The following is a 27,692-nucleotide window of genomic DNA, read 5'->3' as shown; positions in this document are numbered from 1 at the left end:
ATGACGACTTTTACGACATAGTGCATTGCCGCCATTTTTAAATTGAAAATATTATCATTTTCGAAATCTGCGCCCCCCAAAACCTATAAAACGACACCCATGACGACTTTTATGACATAGTGCATGGCCGCCATTTTGGATTTCAAAATGGTCATCATTTTCTAAATCGGGGCCCCCTAAAACCTATAAAACGACATCCATGACGACTTTTATGACACAGTGCATGGCCGCCATTTCGGATTCCAAAATGGTCATTATTTTCGAAATCGGCACTCCCTAAAACCTATATATCGACACCCATCTCGACTTTTATGACAAAGTGTTTTGCTACCATCTGCATGCAAGACATTTCTATTATTTATACGTACAAAAATGGCCCCCTGTCAACTTTCAATCGAGATTTAATCGATAATTTATTTGATTAATATTCAGATTCATTCAATTTCAATCTATGTTAGGTCGACTAAACTAATCGCGATTAAAATTTGAGAATTAACTTTTTTTATTCCATTAATTAGTCGAATAAACAGTTAATCGATTAATGCCCATCTCTGACCACGGCATTTTTACACTTTGAGAATATCTGAAAACAAATCAACACAAGGAGCCATTTTGCAAATCCAGTAACATACCAGTAACTTTATTACTTTTGACAGCGCGTGTCATGTGTCAACACAGAGTCGACACAAAGTCGAAACATTGCAACTACTTTGTGACTGCAATATTTCTCAGCCTTAAACCATATTTATACATCATAATTAACAAGTTTCGTAGTATGTAAAGCGTTATTTCTGTTATTTAAGTATAGTATACGCATCGAAGTACTAAAAATGCTTCAAATAATATAGTTATGAACACAGGCACTGAGAAGTAAACAATTTCATTTCCGGCTAAACTAAAACAATGTGGTGGCGCGTTGATTATATTACACTTAGTTTATCAAATCACTCGAGCAGTTTAATTCCCCATAATAATTTAAGTCCTATTGTAATATAAATGCAAACAATATATAATTACGTCTTGTAATCCGTTTTAGAGATGGCGTATTAATGTCACTTATTTTTATTTAAGTATTTTTCCATCTGACAGTTTCCATTTGACAGGAACAAAATGAACGAATGAACGAATGATTTTGGCATAAAGTAGTCGCAAACCCGAAACAATGTGTGCACACGGCGACCACACTTTATGTCACTTTGTGTCATGTGTCGACCCTTCCCCATTTCTGGTAACTGTGTCGACACGGCGACGACTCTGCGACTGGAATTGTGACCGAAACAGACGGTGTCGACACAAGATGTGTCAACACCGCGTCGTAACGGCGACTGGAAATGGTTGTATGGGAAAAATACAAAGTGAAGTAATAAAATATAATAATCAACTGTACCAACTTTTAGACCACATAATAATCAGAAGACTTACAATTTTTTCTGTTAGTGGCAGTGGCAGCCCTGAGGTAGTGAAGATGCAATGCTTGCCCGCCTGTCGGGCACTTCGGCGTCGCGTGTAGGTTTATAGCTCTTGCCCGACTAGCGGGTATGCCGGCATCTGAGTAAAGTTTACGAGTGCCCGAGAGTCGGGTACGCGGTGTCGAATGTGTTAAAATCCGTATCCTTTCATTATTTCACATGACATTTTAAGAATAATGTTAGGTAACGTAATAACGCATCAAAAGGGAATATTACGCAAAACTATGCGAAGAGGGCGTCACTAGGCCAATCACATGGCCTACCGTGAAACACGACAATGGAAAGTTCGGTTTCTGCCTCTCTATCACTCTTGCATATTCGATCGATAGAGAGGCAGATAAAGAAATTTCGATTTTCGCGTTTCGCGGTAGGCCTGTAAACAAACCACCTCAATGTCATAGTGAAAACTTGTCAAAAAACTGTTTAAGACCTAGTATGTATAAGTTACTCTATGGTTTTCTAAACAAATTAGTGCTGCACTCTGGCGGCAGATCATTGCAGTAATACTCCCCAATAGTAGTAGTGTAATTACTATCAAACTATGTGAGCCTATTATGACCAGAAATACTAATTTGATTGATTAATTGACTGATCGTGACGGCCAAAGTGACCAAATATATCAAAAGTATCGTATTCGTATTTCAACCTTTTCTTTTACAAAAAAACTAGGATGTATTCGATGTATCACTATCAGTATATTATAAAGAAAGCCTCAAGAAAGTTCAATTCGCGAATTCAATATTAACAGTTTTTTTAAACGTATCGCATTTGTTTTTTAAGGTAATAGTGTCTCGAATGGACACGCACCGAGCCTCATTCGCTCGTGATGCGCTCGCCAAGCGAATGTACGGCGAAATGTTCGCTTGGCTCGTCAAATGTGTGAATCGAGCGTTGGAGACAGAGCAAAATAAGAGTCATTTTATTGGTAAGTTGGTGAAAATTAACAAAATGCCAAAACGAGCAAAATTAATTGGTAATTGAGCAAATTCACTATCAAAATTTAACATAATGCCAAATTGGCCAAAAAATGCTGTTGGAGACTAAGAAGTATGTATTAACTGTCTTAAGTTTTGAAATTAAAAGAAATTGCTACGAATTATCTCGGGTAACGCCACCAATGGACGCTTGATAAACTCCAGCGGTGTTACAAGCACATTGCCGATCCTAAATAAGTAGGTACCTATACCAGGCGTGGCTCACTCCGAGATTTCGTCGCGTCGCAACAAGTAGCTACAAATACATCCGTCCCACACCAATTTTGGTGGCTAGCCATGAGCCGTGCGTGGCGATTGCGCCACCTAGCGGCCATATCTGTCCTGATCGTAACAGACGCGTTTTGTTAGAGAGCGAGTCTTCTGTACCTAGTACTATTATTTTATTCTGTGCCTGTACAAAGATCATCGTATTCATATTCTTTTTTTAGGTGTATTGGACATCTACGGGTTCGAAACGTTCGAAATCAACTCGTTCGAGCAGTTCTGCATCAACTACGCCAACGAGAAGCTTCAACAACAGTTCAACTCGCACGTGTTCAAGTTGGAGCAGGACGAATATATTAAAGTTAGTACCTATTTTAGAAATATCTCAAGCATTGATGATCTTCATAGAGTTAGTACAAGCTGAGTTGGCAACTATTTTGATAACCCAGACTGTGCAAGTGTTATTTTAAACTTCTATGAGATTATTTTTTTTTATTCGGGATGCTTACTGCCTAATATACATAGGTTAATAGACTTATCTACTATATACAAATTACAAGCTTCCACATATATAATGCTAAATAACATAAATAGAAAGGACGACATGACGTTAAAACGACGTTGACGTTATGACGTTTAAATAATAATATCTGGGAGACCGAGCTTTGCTCGGAAAACATGTAACAACTCAAAAATGCGCGTTTTCCCGGAGATAAGACCTAGCTAGATCGATTTATCACCCCGAAAACCCCCATATAGCGAATTTCATCGAAATCGTTAGAGCCGTTTCCGAGATCCATATATCCAAGAATTGCTCGTTCAGAGGTATAAGATTTGCAAAATCTGGGCTATCAAAATCGCTGCTTAGCTTGGTGTAACTCTATATTGAAATGCAAAAAGTGCGCGCCAAAATGTTTAGTTTCGTATTTTTGAATGCACACATTGTTTAACCACTTTCTTTTATTTATTTGTAGCTAACTTACGATATGCGAATCCTAGTTCTTCTTCTTCACCTAGCGTTTTCACGGCGTAGCGCCAGGGTCCGCTTTCCTGCTCAGTCTTCTCCACTTTGCCCGGTCTTCGGCATCCTCGGGTGTGAGATTGTTCTCTCCCATGTCCGCTGTCACGACGTCCAGCCAGCGCTTCTTAGGCCTACCGCGGCCGCGTGATCTAGGACCGCGTGATGATATGCGAATCCTAGTTATGATAAACAAATAAGAAAAATCGCAAGAACAAAAAAATCGCATCTAGGTACAAACAGCAACATTCCTAACTGTACATAGGTGGACCTTATTAGAAAAGGCGTAAGGTGCACCAATGTCCAGTTAACAGTGTGTGCGATGGTATCTACATTCTACATATTTTTTTACAGGAAGAAATATCATGGAAAATGATCGACTTCTACGACAACCAGCCTTGCATCGACCTGATCGAGGACCGGCTCGGAGTCCTGGCGCTCCTGGACGAGCAGTGCCGCGTGCCGCAGGGCTCCGACCAGGGCTTCGTGGCCAAGCTGCACGAGAGCTGCCACAAGTATCCGCACTTCATGAAACCGAGATTCGGGAATCAAGGTAAATATTTGACCGTGCGAAGCTAAGGTCTCCGTTTCATCTTGGGCAAAAATGCTGTCGTATGTCTGTCCGGATATCCGGATGGTCTCCGAATTTTATTTAGCAGGTTCTTCATATAGATGTTTTATGTAGATTCAGTATTGGTAAATTTTTCAAAATGGCGGAGGCATGATAGGCCATATTTTTTTTAGTCTTAAGCATACTATAATTATGTTAATAGCATCTTAATCGGGTACAGTTGCTACAAACAACACACAATCAAAGGATATTCTTGGCTAATATAGACCGAAACGGCCAAAATGCCAAATAGGCGAAAATATCGCGTTATAACTAAAAATTTTAAAGGGTAATACGCCCTTAAAAAATTTTTAGTATCTCTGATTTATGTTTCTTAATAAAACATTGTTGTTCCAGCTTTCATAATAAAGCACTTCGCCGATAACGTGGAATACCAATGCGGGGGCTTCCTAGAGAAGAACAGAGACACTGTATCAGAAGAGCAGTTAGAGTGCATCAAATCAGCGACCAGTTGCCGGCTGATCCATGCCATGTTCGATTCGGATCGAGTGTCGGAGGGAAATGCCACGGCGACGTTGCCTCCGCCTTCACGGCGACGGACCACGCCTGCCGTACCACTTACTAGTCTTACGGTAATTTGTAGTATATTTTGTTGTTGTTTTGAATATAATTTATTTTGTAGTATATTTTGTTCTTGTGTTATCTGAAAGGGTTTTTTCTCACTGAACTGACTTTTGATATATATGTTTGGTTTTATAGTTGACTGGAATTTGGCTGGAAGAGAATGCTTGTAAGGCATTAAATCCACCATTTATATTTATTTAATTCGATTGTGAAATAAAGTTTCACAATCGAATCTGTCTGTCACTCCCTAGCCATACGGTAAAATGCCAAATGAATCAAAAATGCCAAAACAGGCAAAAATTCGAAAAATTAAGAGACACCTAACCATAAACGCCGAGAAAATAACTAATTCCTGACCGCCTGTTGTTTAACCTCTTCCTTTCTTGTAATCTTTGTATTGTTTCCTGTAATGAGGTGTGCAAGAAAGAGTATATTTGTATTGTATTGTAATTCTACTTAATGAATGAACGTTATTTTTTCAGCAACCGCCTCGCCGAGCGTCCGGACAGAAGCAGACAGTGGGCGCGCAGTTTCGAGCCTCCCTGTCGGCTCTCATGGCGACCCTGTCCGCGACCACCCCGCACTACGTGCGCTGCATCAAGCCCAACGACACCAAGCAGCCCTTCCAGTTCCATCCAGCGAGGGCCGTCAACCAACTCAGGTGAGACTGATTTGAGAAATTCTCAAAAATATTGTACATTTCGATCACATCTTAGCTTTCTATAAAAAATGGTATGCTGGTAAAGTACATGAAGCTGAACAACTTCCACCACATTTCCCAAAATGTCCCAGAAAGTTTCTAAGAAACATTCCTTTTTTGTTACCAGATTTCCTTACATATTTGGTAACAAAAAAGGAATGTTCCGCCGCCGGTCGCGCAATATCGTGGCCGAGCCGTAAAGCAGACAGTAGACACGCAAACGCTTGTCACTTTTTACGGCGACCCTCCCCGCTATTATGCACCCTACTATATGTGCCTTAATATATGACGTTATCTATGAAAAGGGACCTTATTGTCGATGGCGATTACGCCATTATAAACGATGCTCCGATATAAATACAATGCCGCGCGACGCTGAACGGCGTAAGCGCCATCAACAGTAAGGTTCCTTTTCATAGATAATGCCCCATATCGTTACAACTGGATCGTAACACCGGCAACTATTCAAGCACATAAGTGACCATTTGTAGGCTTTATCTCATAGCAATAAAGTCCACGATTAGATAGTTGATTTCGTACACGATGGGTCAATTAAATTTAAACGTCTGCGTTGTTTTCAGAGCGTGCGGTGTGTTGGAGACCATAAGGATATCAGCAGCCGGCTTCCCGTCCAGATGGTTGTACCAAGACTTCTTCAATAGGTAAACTATTTTCATTCAAGGTTAGATGTCGCTAAGCGAATCAGTAAGACATGGACACCCAGCTGCAATGTTCCATGGTTTAATAGAGATGTTTCCTATACAATAAATTATTCCACACCGTGCACGAAATAAAGCACCAGATAATTAGAAAAACACAGATAGCAGGTATTTTTAAACACAATTTTTATTGAATAAATCAGATTGAAATATGAAGAGGACGTAAGTTGACCGTGACGTCACTATACTCTTTTTCATATAAATTCCATATTAGCAAATCATTTTGACAGTTCTAAAAAAGTTGCTGATTTGACGTAGTAGGAAAGTAGCCAATTAATTGTGTCCATACAATTTTGCAGCTTATACAATGGGACTCCAATATGTGGATATCTTGTTTTGAATAAACCAGTAAAATGTAGCCAACTTTTTGAGCAATATATCTGGGACGACTATTTAAAATCTGTAACTGGGAGATCTCGCGGATTACTAAATACGATGTGTATTATCGTTGAAAACTGAACGCCGAATAGATGGTTTTTTAGAGTTCCAAAGGGTAAAAACCTATTACTAAGACTCCACTGTGCGTCTGTCCGTCCGTCTGTCTGTCATCAGGCTGTATCTCATGAGTCGTGATAGAAAGTTGAAATTTTCACAGAAGATGTATTTCTGTTGCCGCTTTAACAACAAATACTAAAAAGTACGGAACCCTCGGTGGGCGAATCCGACTCGCACTTCACAAACAGTCTTATACAAAATATATTACTTAATAAATAGATCACTTAATATCAATACGTGCCACCAGCATGTGTATCCTAGGCACACGCCACCGGTTTAAGTCCACCGCCAGGTGGCTTGGGTTCGACGACGGTGCCGCCCTTCCACACATCGATTGAAACCACTTTTCTACCCTACCCACATATGTATTACCTAACCCTTTGCCTATGTATTACTTATGATTGTTGTAATAAATGCTTCGAGCAACACCGGCTTCCGACACATCGGAAGGGAGGGGCCCAAGCGATATCTCACCGTACAAATCTTTCTGCCATTTTTCGCGGGGGGAAAGGTGCACACAGTCGCACTTCTCACACACTTACATACAAAATCCCATCAAAATCCAATCTGTAATGACGACACAAATACATAGAAAATGACACACGTCAAAGACAAATCTTGCAAACCTCGATCTCTTTTTGTGTACGGACGAGTCAGGAAGAGTGACAAGTGTCACAAGACGCACACTAACACATTTTCGTTGAAGTATGTTATTGTATTCTGAGAGATGAGAAGTCGGATTTGTCGCTCGACCGATCCGCAATTTGTACTGAGCGAGCAAAATCGATAAATCCAACAATTACATGAGACTAAAATATAATAATTGTGTTTGAATATAATTAAACGTATGATATGTAAAAAAAAAATATTACATGTAAAATGTAACACTTTCTTTTTGTAAATTTGATGTCCCCGACCTCTTTTTATAACAAAAAACCGAGCAAACAGGCATTTTTGTGCAGCAGTGTTCACGTGCGCGTCTGGACTCGGTCTAGTGAAAAATCCAGGTGCAACTAGTTTTATTACCCGCGCTAGATTAGATTGACGCGCTAATCTTGTACCTCGGCAGAGGGGAAATAGTGCGAATGCCGCCTCCCTTCCGTGTTGCTCGAAGAATAAATGCTTTATTCCCTATTTGGTCAGGATAAAAAAATATATATATATCAATACAAATGAAGTAATTATACACATCAAATTGTTGATGTATATAATTACTTCATATTTAAAATGTTGCACAGATATCGCCTCCTCTGCGCCCACAAAGAGCTAGATCGCGGAGACATCAAAGGCACATGTCGGCGGATTTTAGCTACGCACCTGAAGGACCCGGACAAATACCAGTTCGGTGCCACCAAGATATTCTTCAGGGCGGGACAGGTAAGACAGATTCAAGCAGGTAATATTATACACGTACGAAATTCGACTAATAGGGAGTGTTTTAAATCGACACGAGTTGCGAATTACCTATTCGCACGTGTATCATACAACGTTTTACAGTACATATGGCCCTTTAAACTTTTGACATACGCACGAAAAGTGCTATTTTACGCGGGAAAATAGGACCATATGTTCTGTAAAAATATGTATGAAATTTTGGGGACACTTTTTTTCTTGTATCAGGATCGAAAGAGCTCGTGATTCTGAGTGGAAATAATATAAAAACTCCAAAATCAAAAATGCAAGGTGGGGGTACAACTTTAAATAGAAATGCCCAATACCGATGCATGAGCACTTTTGTCTTCCCAATTCCTTTGGACATATATATGACAAAATGTTCCGATATTATGACGATATTTTTGGTTGACTGTTAGAGGTCCCTGACTTCTATACCAAACCACCAGGGGCCCGTTTCTCAAAAGCTTGTAACTTGTAATACAAATGGAACTCCCTTTCTAACAAAAGCTGTCAAAAAGTGACATCCGCTTGTATTACAAGATACAGGCTTTTAAGAAACGGAGCCCAGAAATATCATTCAAATGTAGAGAATCACCGATACAAATATATCTAAAGAAATTAGGCGGTTAAAACGCCCGTCGTATTGACTAATGGTCGCCGAATCATGGAACCTGCTAAATAGTACCCAATTTTATATACTATTTAATAATGTACCTTCTTATTTCCAGGTGGCATATCTAGAGAAGATCCGTGCCGACATCCAGCGCCTATACTGCGTGCGTGTGCAAAGTTGCGTGCGTCGTTTCGTGGCCCGACGCAAGTACTTGCGCCGCATGCGCGCCTTGCGTGGCCTGCAAGCTCACTGCCGAGGCTTCCTCGCCAGACGGTCAGTATGATGTTACATTACTTTGGCCTATATTGCGTGCGTCGTTTCGTGGCAAGACGCAAGTACTTGCGCCGCATGCGCGCCTTGCGTGGCCTGCAAGCACACTGCCGAGGCTTCCTCGCCAGACGGTCAGTATGATGTTGCATTACTTTGGCCTATATTGCGTGCAAAGTTGCGTGCGTCGTTTCGTGGCAAGACGCAAGTACTTGCGCCGCATGCGCGCCTTGCGTGGCCTGCAAGCTCACTGCCGAGGCTTCCTCGCCAGACGGTCAGTATGATATGTTACATTACTTTGGCCTATATTGCGTGCAAAGTTGCGTGCGTCGTTTCGTGGCAAGACGCAAGTACTTGCGCCGCATGCGCGCCTTGCGTGGCCTGCAAGCTCACTGCCGAGGCTTCCTCGCCAGACGGTCAGTATGATATGTTACATTACTTTGGCCTATATTGCGTGCAAAGTTGCGTGCGTCGTTTCGTGGCAAGACGCAAGTACTTGCGCCGCATGCGCGCCTTGCGTGGCCTGCAAGCTCACTGCCGAGGCTTCCTCGCCAGACGGTCAGTATGATGTTACATTACTTTGGCCTAAGTATATTGCGTGCAAAGTTGCGTTCGTCGTTTCGTGGCAAGACGCAAGTACTTGTTCCGCATGCGCGCCTTGCGTGGCCTGCAAGCTCACTGCCGAGGCTTCCTCGCCAGACGGTCAGTATGATGTTACATTACTTTGGCCTATATTGCGTGCAAAGTTGCGTTCGTCGTTTCGTGGCAAGTCGCAAGTACTTGCGCCGCATGCGCGCCTTGCGTGACCTGCAAGCTCACTGCCGAGGCTTCCTCGCCAGACGGTCAGTATGATGTTACATTACTTTGGCCTAAGTATATTGCGTGCAAAGTTGCGTTCGTCGTTTCGTGGCAAGACGCAAGTACTTGCGCCGCATGCGCGCCTTGCGTGGCCTGCAAGCTCACTGCCGAGGCTTCCTCGCCAGACGGTCAGTATGATGTTACATTACTTTGGCCTAAGTATATTGCGTGCAAAGTTGCGTTCGTCGTTTCGTGGCAAGACGCAAGTACTTGCGCCGCATGCGCGCCTTGCGTGGCCTGCAAGCTCACTGCCGAGGCTTCCTCGCCAGACGGTCAGTATGATGTTACATTACTTTGGCCTAAGTATATTGCGTGCAAAGTTGCGTTCGTCGTTTCGTGGCAAGACGCAAGTACTTGCGCCGCATGCGCGCCTTGCGTGGCCTGCAAGCTCACTGCCGAGGCTTCCTCGCCAGACGGTCAGTATGATGTTGCATTACTTTGGCCTGTATTGCGTGCAAAGTTGCGTGCGTCGTTTCGTGGCAACACACAAGTACTTGCGCCGCATGCGCGCCTTGCGTGGCCTGCAAGCTCACTGCCGAGGCTTCCTCGCCAGACGGTCAGTATGATGTTGCATTACTTTGGCCTATATTGCGTGGAAAATTGCGTGCGGCGTTTCGTGGCCCGACGCAAGTACTTGCGCCGCATGCGCGCCTTGCGTGGTCTGCAAGCTCACTGCCGAGGCTTTCTCGCCAGACGGTATGATGTTACATTACACTTCAGTGCTTAGTGTGTTAAACTATACTGGATGTTGAAGCCGCCTATGAGCCGGGCGTATGAGAGCCGCCTCTGTGCACGCTCGATACAACACTACACGCGCCGCCGTACATTTACTATTTACCCCAGGAATACAGTCAAATCTACATAAAATTTACATTGAAAAAAGATATTTAAGACGTACGATTTTTTTTTAAATTAGTATGTTTTCAAGTAGAGAGACTAGAGTAGTAATTTTGCTGGTCACTACAGAGAGACAAAAAGAGAAATTACGTATATGATGAGACTAATTTTTAGATTTCTGATTAAATTCACAATGAATACTTGTCTTTATTTATTGATATACCGGATGTATTCGAACACTCAGTAAGTAAAACACAAAGGCATCTTTTCAAACATTTTACTTTTTACTTATCGGATCAATTGCTTTGAATTTCGACATGAAAAAAAATGTTTTCTCAAACATACTCTGAAATGTATGCGTTAATGTCACGAAATGAAGGCATGAAGTTGCTCATTTATGGCTCCTTACATTACTTCTTGACCTAGGCCAAGAAGTAATGTAGGGAGTTAGTATGAAACGTACATTATTGCCGCTGCTCTAACTTTTTAAATTTGCTCACTAAGATTAGACTGACAAAGGAAATATTACATACAGCCAATGACCACTCTCTCTGTAAGGATACTTGCTACATTAAAATTAAAAAAAAAACTATGGTACTATATTTATAAGCGGTTAAACATGGTGCTCGAATAGCTTTTTCAAATGTCAAGTTTAAAAAATAAAAAGGCGGCAATTTATACATTTTTATTACTTGATTACTTAGTAGTTATTGTAATTACAATATTTTCTTACATTGTTTGAGAAAATCACTATACAATCCTTGGCCGGAACAGGGATTGCAAGACTCGCTTTGTCTACCGCAATCTCGTCCTGCAATCCCTTACTTCACGGCCTCTGCAGTAATGTAAAAATATGTTTACCTATAAGACCGCCTATTGTCCATTGTCTATTAGCTTCGAGTATTATCACGTTTTCTGGTGACCAATGAATAATATTGTGTTGTATTCTTTAGCAAAGCGCAAGAGGTCCGCCGCACCCGAGCCGCGATCAAGATCCAGCGCTACTTACGCGGCTGGGCAGCGCGCCGCCAGTACCAGCGGCTCCGCCGCCTCGCCACAGGGCTGCAAGCTCACGCCAGAGGATATCTGGCCCGCAGGCTGTATAGAGATGCGCGCAGGGTCAAAGCAGTAAGTTTAATCAAATTATTATAATGAGTTCGTTTAGATCGTTTTTGCAAAACTTTCATTTTAGGGTGTTCATTTCTTTGTGTGAAGAATAAATTCTTGTAATGTCAATCATTATGCTTATGCTTTACGAGGCATTAAGTCCGCCATTTGTACTTTTTTTTGATGTGTTATAAAGTTTAAAATAAATAAATAAATAATGTTTATTTCAGGCTCTGACGATCCAACGCTACGCCCGCGGCTACCTCGCGAGGAAGCGCGTCAAGGCGATGCGACGCGGTATCATAATAGCGCAGGCTTCTGTGAGTACATCTATCAGTACTTTTATAAGTCTACCGCTTAACTAAGGGCGCAATATCAGAGCCTTTTGGCCCCTCTAAGTTCTGTGGACACACGATATATTTCGTTATTATGATGATATCTTTGGTTGTCACGTAGAGTTCTCTGATTAGTGACTACTACCAAACAACCAAAAATATCATCAATATAGTCGGTTGTCAAAAAGTAAGGTTTCCGTAAGGATGCAATTAGAAATCTCTTTTTGACAGCCATAGTTGTTACCATTAATCGTAAACCAATATTAACTTAACATTATCCTAAAAAAACTAATGCGGTATCCAAAGACAATATCATTACGAAGTTTCCATTGTTCACTGCCCCAAATCATAACCCGTTAACCCCGCATACTCTAAACACAACCATAATACCCAGGTCCGCCGCTTCCTCGCCCGTCGCCTCTACAAGCGTCTCCGGATCGAGGCCAGGAGTCTGGACCACGTGAAGACCCTGAACAAGGGTCTGGAGAACAAGATCATCAGCCTGCAGCAGAAGTTGGGGGAGGCGCAGCAGAAGACCAAAGCCTTGGAACCGTTGGCCGCCCAGCTGGCTGAGGCTAAGTATGTTTTATGAGGGTTGCAAACAACCACAATACCCAGGTCCTCTACAAGCGTCTCCGCATCGAGGCCAGGAGTCTGGACCACGTGAAGACCCTGGACAAGGGTCTGGAGAACATCATCAGTCTTCAGCAGAAGTTGGGGGAAGCACAGCAGAAGACCAAGGCCTTGGAACCGTTGGCCGCCCAGCTGGCTGAGGCTAAGTATGTATTATAAGGGTTGCAAACAACCACAATACCCAGGTCCTCCTCTACAAGCGTCTCCGCATCGAGGCCAGGAGTCTGGACCACGTGAAGACCCTGGACAAGGGTCTGGAGAACATCATCAGTCTTCAGCAGAAGTTGGGGGAAGCACAGCAGAAGACCAAGGCCTTGGAACCGTTGGCCGCCCAGCTGGCTGAGGCTAAGTATGTATTATAAGGGTTGCAAACAACCACAATACCCAGGTCCTCCTCTACAAGCGTCTCCGCATCGAGGCCAGGAGTCTGGACCACGTGAAGACCCTGAACAAGGGTCTGGAGAACAAGATCATCAGCCTGCAGCAGAAGTTGGGGGAGGCGCAGCAGAAGACCAAATGTGTGTTATGGTTGCAAACAGGCAAACTGACCGCTTAAAGCTGTTACCGTAGCCTGTAGACGCGTACAACTACCCTTCGCCGGTTGTCTCTAAAATGGTGTTCGATAGAAATGGCAAATAAGATATATCTAGTTAAAACTTAAAAAGGGACTCGAAAACAGTTGTAGCACCCATAGAGACTTTTAGTTAAGGGTAGTATTCCATCCATCCAATATATTTGTCCAATGTTTATTGCGTCTCACATTTTGCTTAATGAGTGAGTGAGACGCAATGACCACCCTAAGGCACTGAAATCTAAAACGTATCAAAATCCCAGGACATTTAACTGAAACCACATTTTCCATACATTAGGCCCGGGGTCCTTTACGATCAACGATGTTTTACCAATAGGGAATATTAGGCAAAGCTCTGCGTAGGGGGCACCACTAGCACATACAGTAAACAAACCTCATTGACATCATCAATGACACATCATGCGTCACTAGGTCAATCACATGGCCTACCGTGAAACACGACAATCGAAAGTTCGGTTTCAGCCTCTCTATCACTCTTGCTTATTCGATCGATAGAGAGGCAGGTAAAGATATTTCGATTTTCGCGTTTCGCGGTAGGCCACCTGTAAGCAAACCGCCTTGGTGCATCAATGTCATAGTGAAAACTTGTCAAAAAACAGTTTAAGGCCTAGTATGTATAAGTTACTCTATGGTTTCTTAACATATTAGTGCTGCACTCTGGCGGCAGAACATTGCAGTAATACTCCCTATTGCGTTTAAGGTCGATGTTTTTTAGGGTTTCGTACCCAAAGCGTAAAAACGGGACCCTACTAAAACTCCACTGTCCGTCTCTCTGTCACCAGGCTGTATCTCATGAACCGTGATAGCGAGACAGTTGAAATTTTCACAGATGATGTATTTCTGTTGCCGCTATAACAAAAAATAATAAAAAGTACGGAACCCTCGGTGGGCGAGTCCGACTCGAACTTATCCGGTTTTTTAAATAAACTTGGAAATATTTTCAATTGTTGTGTGTGTGATTGCTGAATACCTTTTAACTTATTATTATTTTCCTTTTTAGAGCGAAACTAGAACTCCTCCGCCTAGTCGAAATCGAGGCTAAGACTCTCAAAGTGTCCATCGAAGACAAGGACAGCGTTATAGCCGCGCTCCAAGCCGAGCTGGCGAGCGAGCGGGACAGCAACAAGCAGCTCATCGAGGAGAAGAAAGAGATAGAGAAGACGTACAAGATAGAGAGGGAGGCGTGGGAGGGAGAGAGCGAGAAGCTGGCTAATGAGTTGAAGAGTTCTAAGGAGCAGTTCGATTTGGCGATTGAAGGTAAGGTTTACTTTAGAAAGTGTAGCTGTAGCCGGTCAAACATCTGTGTGTACAGACTGTACGAAACTGATACTAAAACGAAATAAAAAGAACTTATACGAAAAGGAATGAGACGAGCGATGATATCGCGCTATATAAAGTACAGTCAGCAGCAGAAGTTGCTAAGTGGGCGAGGTGTTGAAGAGGTGGGCGAGTACAGTCGTACTTAATTAAAATAAAAATGATTAATATCTATCTAAACAATATATGATATATGATAAGGGGCATTGTTGATAAGATTAAAAATTGCAGGAACCATGCCATTTCGGAAGAAAAATTACCACTTCTATTGAGGTTAGAAAAAATATTATCTAAAAAAACGGGGTATATGTAGTTGGCATGGAGTTCCGGGGAAGAACTTAGGATAGTTTTTATCGCGAAAATCATTATCAACAGTCGAAGTTACGGTCAGTAGCTAGTGCTATTATAAAAACCTGATTAATCTGATAACGTAATGAAGCTGATAACAGCTTTGATACAGCTGATAACAGATTTGTTTACTGGCCACGCGGTTTGACCTAAATTATTGACAATAACTGTGATATAACCTTTTATTGTTTAAGTCTTGTTTTGGCGCGTAATTGTAAACTATTTGATGGTGAAATGAATTAAAATGTAGATAACGAGTGAGATTAAGAAGTTTTATCGGTGATAGTGTTGTGAATTGATTTGTATAATTTTTGTGGTCCGTACATTACTTTATTCATAATATTTGGAATAGGCAATTACTAGCTATAATCTTAAATATAGATTTAAAAAAAAAAGTTAACTTTTGAGTCTGGTTATTAATTTAACCATAATTTGAATTAGCCATTGTAACGTAAACTCGAACCAAATACTTTATGACATCTGTCGGTGCTCCGTCAATTAATTTTATGTGTGTTATAAGTTTCAATTCAATAAAGTACATAATTACTATGTCATTATCTTCCTAACGTTGTACCGGCTTCTTGTCACGGCTCATGTAAGCCTGGGGTCCACTTGACAACTAATAACACCTTCTCAACCTTTTTGGTGACGGAACCCTTTTGGCAAGCGAAATATTTGACAGAGACCCAAATTAAAAGTTTTCGTTGGTCACTGTGGACCAGATATGCCTATAGAAGAGCTGTTATTTTCCTTAATATTACAAGTATTCTCGCGGAGCCCCAATAGAGGCTTTGCGGAACCCTTGGGGTCCGCGGAGCACACTTTGAGAATGGCTGCCTTATGCAATGCAAGTACTATTTGTTAGAAAATAAAATAAAAAGTAAGATTGATAACAGAAAAGTAAGATAAATACTTAAACGAGTAATGAAGCCGAAATAAAATGACAATGGGTGTCCCAACTGAAAAGACACCCGACGAGCCCACCGTGGCCTCATTAGACACATGTGAGTCGCCGAAAGTTCCTGAACATGGAACTGACGAGTATATTCAAAGTGATCACACAACGCCAGAAGTTCCGGTGTGGTCGAAGCAGTTTGAGAGCAGAGCTCAATTCTGGAAAGGTTTGTTCTTTGTTGTAAAATGTAAAAAATGGGATGAAAACCATAGAGTTCAAAGATGGACAGAGTTTGGATCGCTGTTGCAAAATTGTAATATTTATAACACTGATTTCCTTGAACATTAGGCGCCCGCTAAATATAAATGGTCAAGCAAATCTTGTCAATAGAAAAAGGCGCGAAATTCAAATTTTCTATGAGACAATATACCTTCGCGCCTAGTTTTTTCAAATTTGCCGCCTTTTTCTACTGACAAGATCTGCTTGACCAACTATATTTCGGCCCTCGCCAACCCAGCCAATCCGAGTAATCTGGCAATATTTCGATATGTAGAATTTATTTTCTATATACAGCTTTCATTTCCCATACGAATACCTCAATAACGAGTAAATAAGGAAAACGCACCTAAATCTTCCCATTTGTTAAGTTACATTATTAAATTACGAATTGAGAGAAAAGTCGGGTAGCGAATTTACTAAGCCTGGTATACCTACATTTGAAATCATGCGCGAACTGAACGTGATTACCTTTTCGGAAATCACGTAATCTTTCTTAACTTTGGGGATTTCATACTGACATTGCAGCTACCAATACTAGTCTAAATCTAAAGTGTCATTCTATGGAACTTGCTAACTATGTAAACAAAAGTCACTAGTAAATTCATCATTCAGAGACAATTTCAATATGGCGGTTTGTTTACATAGTTAGCAAGTTCCATAGAATGACACTTTAGTACGATTGGGTATTTTTGGAAATACACACCATCATCATCACCATCATCACCATCGTCATCATCATCATCATCATATCAGCCAGAGGGCGTCCACTGCTGGACATAGGCCTCCCCCAAAGAGTGCCACAATGACCGGTCTTGCGCCACCCGCATCCAGCGGACTCCCGCGACCTTTACCAGGTCATCAGACTCATCAGTCCTCCTTGTGGGGGGTCTACCCACGCTGCGCTGCGTTGTTGGAAATACGTATAAGGGGTCATCCATTAATTACGTCACACGAATTTCTAGGTTTTTTTACCCCTCCCCCCTCCTTGTCACACTTGGTCACATTTGGCAAACCCCTCCCCCCTGGTGTGACATCACATTTCTTCAACGAAATCGGCAAATATTTATTTAATATTTTATCAACATATTTTTGACAAAAGAAATATTAGTAATTTTATAACCCAAAACTGATTAAGAAATAAAATTAAACGAATAAAAACGATTATCGTTTCAAAACCTTGTTATTTAAATGATAATTAGCGTATAAAATAATATAAATACATTTTCGGTTACTGATGAAGTTAAAGTGACGTCACAAAGTTTATGACTCCCCCCTCCCCCTTGTCACAACATGTCACATTTTCTTGACCCCCTCCCTCCCCCTAAACGTGTGATGTAATTAATGGATGACCCCTAAGGCCAATTTTGTTACAGAACGAGACAAGCAGCATGAGCAAGAAAAGAAGGCGCTGAGCGCGGAGCTGGAGGCGGAGAGGCAGAGCAGGCAGAAATTACTCTCCACACAATATGAGTTGCAGGAGCGCTTGGACTCTCTACAGCGGTGTGTATTTTAAATGACTCTCCACACAATATGAGTTGCAGGAGCGCTTGGACTCTCTACAGCGGTGCGTATTTTAAATTACTCTCCACACAATATGAGTTGCAGGAGCGCTTGGACTCTCTACAGCGGTGTGTATTTTAAATGACTCTCCACACAATATGAGTTGCAGGAGCGCTTGGACTCTCTACAGCGGTGCGTATTTTAAATTACTCTCCACACAATATGAGTTGCAGGAGCGCTTGGACTCTCTACAGCGGTGCGTATTTTAAATTACTCTCCACACAATATGAGTTGCAGGAGCGCTTGGACTCTCTACAGCGATGTGTATTTTAAATTACTCTCCACACAATATGAGTTGCAGGAGCGCTTGGACTCTCTACAGCGGTGCGTATTTTAAATTACTCTCCACACTATATGAGTTGCAGGAGCGCTTGGACTCTCTACAGCGGTGTGTATTTTAAATTACTCTCCACACAATATGAGTTGCAGGAGCGCTTGGACTCTCTACAGCGGTGTGTATTTTAAATTACTCTCCACACAATATGAGTTGCAGGAGCGCTTGGACTCTCTACAGCGGTGCGTATTTAAAATTACTCTCCACACAATATGAGTTGCAGGAGCGCTTGAACTCTCTACAGCGGTGCGTAATTTCGTTAAAGTTTTTCTAATTTTTACAAGCTTTTATTTACTTTCTCCTGTCCCGTTGTCTGTAATCAAATCTTGCAAGTTAAATTTGACTCACTTCCCGACTTCCAATGAAGCTAACAATTTGCATACACGTGTAAGTTGGGTGTTAATGCAATATTATGGTACCATCGAGCTGATCTCATGATGGAGACAGGAGGTGGCCATAGGAACTCTGTGATAAAACAACCCAAACTATGTTTGGGATTGTTAGAATTGTCTCGATAAGTATTAGTTCTCTGTCGTAAGAAAGTACAGTCAGCGATAAAAGCTTGTACCAAAAATACATTTTTTGCCAAAAACTTATTAAGGCGTTATCCCGATACCGGTTTTCTATACAAAATCGGTCGGTACCGGGGATTCCCGGGACGTGCCATACAATCTTCTTTTAACCGACTTCTAAAAATTTGAAGTTTTTAATTACAATTAAGTTACAATTGTTACAAATCCTAGCTAGAGTCGGACCAAAAAAAGTCTGCAGCGGATTTGATAGCCCACAGCAAGTGTCATTTATACGTCATAATTTCATAGAAGTTTGACGTTTAAAATAACACTTGCACTGCGTGGGCTATCAAATCCGCTGCAGACTATTCTTGGTCTGACTCTATTGAACAAGTGCACGAATTTCACATTCCCATACAAACAGAGTTTTGTTCTCGTTTTAAAACTACGAGTTGGAATATAATGAAACTATGCACATACAATGACAAGAGGTATATCTATGCCTGTAATTAGTTTATATAGCTCCAGCTTATAAAACAAGCGAAATAGAGCTAATACAAATTTTGAATTTAAAACTTAAATTTGCTGTATTTTTTAACAGAACTAAATAGGTATGGTATCTGAAGCCACATTAACTAATTTCAGGCATAGATATTACGTCAGACAGTTTGTATTATGTCAGATTCTGATATTGGGATATTGGGAAAAAACAAAGGAATCATTCGCATCGTCTACTCGCTTGTCGACTCGTAGGTATCGAGTTTTAGTAATGTGAACCAAATTATATCTTTTTTTTTTTTCAGGGCACCCTCGACGAAGGAACACCGACGTTCTCTCTCTGACGCCAGCAACAACTCTCAACAGGAGACGACAGTTGAAGATGTGAGTGTTTTGTTTGTGTCTCGCTCTAACTTATAGCTATGTCCTTAACGCACGTACAAACAGCAATAAAATATAAATTAAATAAATAACAGCATGATTGTGTTATACCATATTAAAATCAGTATTATATAAATTACTTTTTAGAAAGTTATTTCATAGGAGTAGGGTCTAGTGTTATTTGGTGTTTTGTAGAACTTTGATGTAATGTAAATAATGTAATCGCGAAGCGTCTGGTTGACGTAACTGGTGACCGAAGAGCTGGCTACCTCGCACAACGTATCAGCATTGCGATACAGCGAGGAAATGCCGCCAGCATCCTTGGTACAATGCCTCAGGGGCCTATTTTAGATTTAAGCTAGTTATTAATTTCGTTTAGTAGTATATATATTGTATGTAAATAAATGATTTTAAATATGTAATGTATATTTACAGGACTTCGGGTACGGGTCAGTGCGTTCCGTGGAGAACTCTCGGCCCGCTCTTGAGGCCGTCAACTGGTCGGCCGGCGCTCACAACGGACCTATGCCGGTACGTAGTGCGGTAGTGCACAGCGACTAAAATCCAGGGCTATAACCGTCAAAGTCGAAGTTCGCAAATTGGGGGCATCTTTCTCTGTCACTCTAATTACGCCTTCATTGGAGTAAAAGAGAAAGATCCCCGCAATTTGCGAATTTTGGTTTTCGCGGTAGTCCCTCAGGTAGGGTTACCAGACACAAATTTAGAATTTCCTGACAAAATTCCTGATTTCCGAATATTTTTCCTGACATTCTTATTTTTGACGACGCCGACGGGGGGGTTATAAAAAATTCTATTAATTCAAACAATTCCTGACATTTTCGTGTTGTTGTAAGCCAAAATTGCTTATATGGACGTATAAATATTGAGACGCATAAAATAAAATAGTAACCGAACTTGGTTAAAGAACATGGTTAAAATTTTTTTTTTTGCATCTGATTTTTTGAATAGAAAATCCAGTGACTATAGAAAAAAAACTGAAATTATTCCATAACTATTGTGATTCCGATTTATAATATCAGAACTAATGGGGTGCACTTTAGTTAGCACTAATTTGAGGAACATCAAATAACCTATTGGAGTTAAAAATACAAGCGCAAGAATTAGAAACGACGAAAGAGCTTGTAGACGGTCTTATCTGATTGACGGTCTTAACCATCGTAATTGTGATATCATGATATGCCTCAACCACTGACTTAATATTAGAAATAGACACACAGAGCGGAACACAAACGTCAACAAAATGTGGGTCAGAATGACATTAGCGGCAAATTTGCATTGATGATAAAAACGCTTACGTAAATTTTGAGTCAAGATAAATGTTTTGTACGGAAAAGAACTTACTGCCGTAAGCATTAAGTGTCAAATTTGTAAACATTACTACCAACACTGTTAAAACTTTAAGTCCGATGGCACTAAACGTAACTTCACCTTTGTATTTACGTCAAACAACGTCAAACGAGAATAATGAACGAATGGAGTCCCTTTGGTACATTTTAATAGGTATTACTGTACAGAAAAACCAAAGTAATAAATGAAACAAATTTAATTTGATCGGGAGTTCAAATAAAATTAATTCATGGTAACAACCCGTGTAAGTTATCATAAAAAAAAAATATTTTTAATAACTAAGTATACGTCTTTAAATACTATTTTCCTTGAAATAAATTCAATTTATTAAATAACTGTGTATTTTAGATCTATATAATACTCTTCGCACTTTCGTTCTTTGCAATATAGTGCACGGGGACATTCAGGTCTCTACTGGTACTAGGGTTGCCAGATGGCCGGGATTTAGCGGGATTCTCCCGATTTTTACCATGTGTTCCCGATTCCCGACAAAGTGAAAATTGTCCCGAAAACCAGCTTCACGTTATGAAACAATAATTTCAAGTTCCGAACTGTCGTCGAGCGAGCGAGCGAGCGAGCGAGCGACTCAAGATCTCAAAGAATTTATACTATTCTAATTTAAAAACGTCTATGGGCAGAGCAGCTGACGTAGTGCCAATAATGTAAAATATCGTTGTTTTTAATACAATTACTTTAATTTGAATGTTTTTTTTCCCCGACTTAAGTCCCAAAATCCCGAAAAATTTATATTTTTTCCCGATAATAGCGCCTTTCGATCTGGCAACCCTAACTGGTACTGATTGGTTATGGTCTTTATCAAAAAAATCCTGTGGTCGTCACTGTGTTCAGACAGGTTTAGCATTTACAGTTAGTCGATGTAAGCCCTTATTGGTCGTGTATATGTCGGAAACAGGGAAATGGGCCGAACACACAAGTGCCGTTTTGCCTTGTTTAAAACTGCATCACCCCTATCTCTTGCTATAATAGCAGTCCACTCTGCACGTCGCATAGGTTTTCTTGGAAATCTTGAATTTAAACATAATATTATATCTTATGAATTCCATATAAAAATAAAAAAGTATTGACCTCACATCGACTCATTAGATTTTTGTTCCTTCACATCCCTTCTTTGGGACTAACAAAATAATTTATTCAAAACCATGAAATTACCACCAGATTACATAAATTATGTAATGCTATCCAAAGAACTAACCGAAAGAAATGCATTCCATGCTTTTTCCTTGTTTTATCTTTGTTGTTTTTGCATATTTTCACGACCATTTTACGACATTGTTGACAACTTCACATTTGAGCGGTCCATACAAGACTAAACGAAAAAGTAACGCGTGATCTGTTTTAACGTTACTTTTGCGGGGCCATTTTTTGCGGCTGATTGGGTATCCAGTTCTTATTCTATATCAATGGCCTCAACACATTCCTAGGTTTTGTTTTTTGCAGATCGCGGATGCTGGATTGGTGCTGCGAATGCAGAACAGGATATCCGCCTTACAGAGTGAATTGTCGCGAACTACGAAACGAGCGAATGATTTGGAGGAGCGTCTCATGAGTAAGCACTTGAACATATAGGTTAAAAACTATAGGTTGTTTATTATAAGATGTCCATAGAGAGACGTAGGGTAAATACTGGCCACCTTATACTAAAAATTAATTCTATTCACCTATAGATAAAGTTCATGTTAGTACATATATCGTAGCTAGTTATTGAAGGGTGGCCACTGACCAGTATTGACACCTTGTACTAAAATGAATTCTGTTTATAGGTGAATATAATTCATTTTTAGTATAAGGTGGCCAGTTATTAAACAGTGGCCAGTAATTGACTATTTACCCTATAATGTTAACTTATATTAAAAAGTTTTAAACCCAGATCTTCGCCCCGCATAAATTCATTTGTTGCATAAAATATTTAAAATCTAATAAAAAAATCGTCTTGATGCTGTATTTGTTATGTGGTTTTTCTTAGACATCCAATAATAGGGCAATATACTACTAGTCAAATCAGTTTCCTTTTTCCAAATGTATAAACGATTTTACTGTTATGGAATTCATATGAAACACTAGCATGTGAAGTCACAATCAATAAATCACCTACTCTTTATAGTTTTATACGGGTTTTAAAATAGAAATTGTGTCTAAAAATAACTGCTGTCTACGTTTCTCTATCAATCTTCTGGTGCTTTATTTTATGCATGGTATAAAATAATTTATTTTTAATACAGTCAAATACCCTATTGGATCTTTCGACTAAGGGTCAGTTGCACCAAACCGTCTGTCTAATTTTACTGTACGGGAAGTGTCATAGTGCATCGGTAAGGGACGTTGATCAGTCCGTCAACTATGGTTGGTGCAACCGGCCCTTAAAGTGGTCATATTTGGATTCTCATCTGTTTTTTTCTATCTCGCAGATCGTCTGTCCTCACCCCCCACCAATCCCAACCTGGATCGCTTCAAAGTGGAAGAACTCGAGATAGAAAACAAGAAACTTCGGGAACATCTCGAGCGGCTGCGGTCCGCCGGCGATACCACTCTACTCACCAAGGAAGTTATAGGTAAGGGTTGTACGAGTAATATTAAATAAATAAATAAATATCAGGGGACATCTTACACAGATTAACTAGCTTGTACTATGGCCACAGGGCGGACACGCCATACATCAAAAATCATTTGCGTTTATATGTGTGCGCGGCACGTGTGTACACGCGTCATTGTGTATGTGTGGGTAAGTCGCTTTACTGAGAGGACGCCAGTAGTCCGCCAGATGCATGCCGCGGCCAGTCGCGGGGCGAGGTCATGCGAGTCGGGGCGGGGCGGGGCGTGGCCGTTCTGTATGATAGTACTATTACTTATTCTGTGCTATGGCTGCTAGGCGACGATATACATACTTACATAGATAAATACATACTTATATACATAGAAAACACCCATGACTCAGGAACAAATATTTGTGTTCATCACACAAATAAATGCTCTTACCGGGATTCGAACCCAGGACCATCGGCTTCACAGGCAGGGCCCCTACCCACTAGGCCAGACCGGTCATCAAATATGCGTAAAATGGCCGATATCTCCAAACAAAAAAATATTTTCGAACCCCTGATGTATGAATAGACTTTAATTATAATCTGTATCTTTAGGCATTTAAATAAAAGTAAACAAAATCTACCCTCAAATGGCTCCTTAAGCCAGTTGAGGGTAGATGAAAACATTACATGATCAAATAATGTAGGTTAAAGTCAGGTCGTTCAGTGACAGATCCAAGGGGTTTTGTATTTGGTTGGTTAACCAATAAATGTTATAACTACCCGAAAATGTACAAATTATTTGTTTACTTTTATTTAAATACCTAAATATACAGACTATAGATATGATAGCTATTTCTTTTACAGTACATATGGTCCTACTTTCCCGTACTAGTGCGAGAAAGAGCACTTTCCGTGCATATGTCAAAAGTTTAAAGTGCCATATGTACTGTAAAACGTTGTACGATACACGTGCGAATAGGTAATTCGCAAGTCGATTTAGAACACTCCCTTCGGTCGTGTTTTAATTTATCGCGACTCGTTTCGAATTTACTCTTTTCCGCACTTGTATTGTATATGACTATTGTTGTAGACCAACTGGGCATTATGCAGAAAGAGCTGGACAGACGTCGAGACGAGTGCATCCAGCTAAAGAGCGTGCTCACCAACACCGTACGTATATTACTAGTTTTACATTTAAATAGACGTCATATACGAAATAAAAAGTGACCATGGCCCACGGCTACCACGAGTTGGCGTTTGACATTTACGTTAGCGTCTGCGTGAACTCGATCGCATTCCCTCTATCGCACCAATACATCAGAGCGAGCGAGATAGACTGCGATCGAGTTTACGCAGTCGCTAACGTAGACGTAACGGAGTTTTCCTCTCATCTAATCGAAGGTTAGCTGGAAGAGATCCCTTATAGGGATAAGTTCGCCTTTGTACTTCCATTACTGTAATTTATTTTTGTAAACCTGTGTTGTGTACAATAAAGTGATTACTACTACTACTACTAAACGTCAAATATGTCGCTTAACTTCAAACTCGGGTAAATCCATTCGACCCTCTCGTCAGTAAATATCTACCCTATTACCTTTTGTTAATACTAAAATCGCATAATCTGACAGATGGATTTACCCGAGTTTGAAGTTAAGCGACTCAAGTGTCAACTTGTGGTAGGGCTATTTAAATAGATGTCATATACGAAAGAAAAAGTGACCATGCCCTCCAGTGCCTAGGGCTGGGATTGAACCGGCGTCCTCTGTATTTTATTAAGCTTTTATAAGGTAGAGGGAATATATCTCTAAATTTTGAACTTTATTTCAAAGTGGTAGGGTTCAATTTTGCATAATTTCTGACACTTTTAGGGTCGGTTGCACCAAACTGTTCGTACCGTTAAAGAGTTCGCTAAATTATCATGTATGGAAAGTTTCATAGTAAAGCGCAGGGGCGCGCCGGCTGACGTGGATCAGTCTGTCAACGGTGGTTGGTGCAACTGGCCCTTATAGAGGGCTAAATACGGTAAGTGATAAACTGATAAAGTTATTTAGGAAGCTTATCTTTTGAAGGTAACTTTATATTTGTGATGAAACTGAATGAAAATGTAGATATAAATGTAAAAAAAGATGGAGAAGTGAACACTTGCTTTAATGTCTAATGCCCTTATTTAAACGTCTGTTGCTAAAATACCGATGAAAATAACTGTCATGTTAATTATGTTTGCTAGACAGTATAGCAACACGACGCTTAAAGTCATGTTTTAAAATTGACTACACAATAACAATCTAGAGTATCTAGACAGATGACTCAACTGTTGCCACAAGTAATATAAAAATAAAATCAGATAGTAGAGCGTTTCCTTTATTTTGCCATTTTATATATTGTAACGTTTTTCGCAACTTTTGTGTTATTTCTAGTCAGGATCGCGAGCCCTTTTCATCCTTATAGGAGAAAAAAAGTGTCCTATTTCCATACATTTTTCAACCTTTCCTTTTTGTTACCGCTATACAAAGTGTATGGGGAAATGGTAACACAATAGGAAATAAACTCTGGGACATTTTTTTATTCCATTAGGATCGAAATAGCTCGTGATTCTGAGTAGAAATATCACAAAAGTGGCAAAAAGGTCACAATATATAAAATAGGCAAAAAATAAAAGAAACGCTCAGTACCTAATAACATTGAAATCTCCAAAATCCTTTGCTTACACACAAACATTATCACATGTCTAGATTATGTCATTTTTCTTTGCTCTGTGACATGATGTGTACGTGTGATTATAGTAAAATGCAGTGCTAACACATGAAGGTATGTGCATTTAAATATATAAGGGAAGCGGCTTAGTTAATAAATAGTTAAAATCCTCTTTAGGTACTAGCTACTTTGCTTTACATTCTTTGACATATTTTAATTCGAAATTATACATTGAAAAACAAGCCTTTTTGCTCTGGCGCGTAAAAAAATCTTATTTATCAGTCACAGGCTTCATATATTCTCAAAAATTATTTAAAATACATATAAAATAATATTGTCTTCGGTTACCGCTATAATATTCATGAAATATAACGATTTGAAAGATTTTTTTTTTACTTATTTAGATCGCGTATAATTTAAAATTCATTATTATGGACGTATTTTAAATTCATTCTACGCGATATAATCCGTTCGTATTTGTGTATTTCATACATATAAACAATTTATTTAAGCCGACAAAATAATAAATTACAAATTGTCACCTCGTATGCCTATGTTTACATACAGCTTAGCTAAAATAACCTGTCCGTCTGCGTTATCTTGATCTATCTCATCCTGATAGCGAAGCAAACATGACAGATATTTAATGTACTTTTATTTGCCGGCCAGGCTTGGACAGTATAACGTGTAGATATCGATTTTTAAAAGTCGCGCAAAGATGTAGTTTTTGCTTAGTTATAACTGGGGTGACTTTGACCAGTGCTTTAATTAATTATAATTACTTAAATATTTTAAGAAAATTCCTATGTGCAATGTGAATTTAGTATTTTTTGATAGAAATTGATTGAGTTTGAATTAGTAAACATTATTTTTAACACGAACATATGCATGAGTTTATCCTATTATTCGACAGTGAAAAAAATTTCATATTGAATAAAATGGGCGAAATTAAAACAGATTCAGGGAAAGTTGAAAAAGATACTGTTGAATCTCCAACACAACCAGTTGAAATACGGCCACTACCAGTTGAAATAACTATGCAACAAGTTGAAACTTCTATAGAACAGGTTGAAATACCTACACAACATGTTGAAACACGGCCATTACCAGTTGAAATACCTATCCAACAAGTTGAAACTTCTATAGAACAAGTTGAAACACCTACGCAACACGAAACTCCTACAGAACAAGTTGAAATACCCACACAACAAGTGGGAACACCTATACAAAAAGTTGGAACACCTAAACAGGAACTTATAGTAGCTGTAGATACGCGTAGGCGTCTGAAAGTTCCCCAATCGAATGAACTGAAGATTTCGAAGATACTGTATTTAGATTTGCCGTTAGCCAGGAGTCATCTCGTACAAGGCTTTAAAAAGGTAACGAACAGATCGATATCTCTCAATTAGTATAGTTTTTTTAGATCTGGATATATTTTTAGGGTTCCGTACCCAAAAGGTAAAACGGGACCCTATTACTAAGACTTCGCTGTCCGTCCGTCCGTCCATCCGTCTGTCTGTCACCAGGCTGT

General features: G+C 40.1%; 1 protein-coding gene across 1 annotated transcript in view; it reads left to right on the top strand.

Moving 5' to 3' along the window:
• LOC134802849 (unconventional myosin-Va) overlaps nt 1-27,692 on the top strand; it is a 68,832-nt gene that overhangs the window by 17,908 nt on the left and 23,232 nt on the right. Inside the window, exons 12-29 of the mRNA XM_063775586.1 lie at nt 2,250-2,394; nt 2,893-3,029; nt 4,041-4,239; nt 4,654-4,889; nt 5,364-5,542; nt 6,163-6,243; nt 8,034-8,172; nt 8,919-9,076; nt 11,719-11,893; nt 12,103-12,192; nt 12,602-12,786; nt 14,433-14,689; nt 17,645-17,771; nt 19,481-19,559; nt 19,992-20,087; nt 22,383-22,491; nt 23,351-23,494; nt 24,558-24,637. Coding sequence (XP_063631656.1) covers nt 2,250-2,394; nt 2,893-3,029; nt 4,041-4,239; nt 4,654-4,889; nt 5,364-5,542; nt 6,163-6,243; nt 8,034-8,172; nt 8,919-9,076; nt 11,719-11,893; nt 12,103-12,192; nt 12,602-12,786; nt 14,433-14,689; nt 17,645-17,771; nt 19,481-19,559; nt 19,992-20,087; nt 22,383-22,491; nt 23,351-23,494; nt 24,558-24,637 — 2,616 coding nt within the window. The remainder of the gene's footprint in view (nt 1-2,249; nt 2,395-2,892; nt 3,030-4,040; nt 4,240-4,653; nt 4,890-5,363; nt 5,543-6,162; nt 6,244-8,033; nt 8,173-8,918; nt 9,077-11,718; nt 11,894-12,102; nt 12,193-12,601; nt 12,787-14,432; nt 14,690-17,644; nt 17,772-19,480; nt 19,560-19,991; nt 20,088-22,382; nt 22,492-23,350; nt 23,495-24,557; nt 24,638-27,692) is intronic.

Source organism: Cydia splendana, chromosome 25, assembly GCF_910591565.1.
Source record: "Cydia splendana chromosome 25, ilCydSple1.2, whole genome shotgun sequence".
Lineage (NCBI taxonomy): Eukaryota > Metazoa > Arthropoda > Insecta > Lepidoptera > Tortricidae > Cydia > Cydia splendana.
Note: the sequence above shows the minus strand (reverse complement) of the source record. Positions and strands in the feature narration are given on the sequence as shown.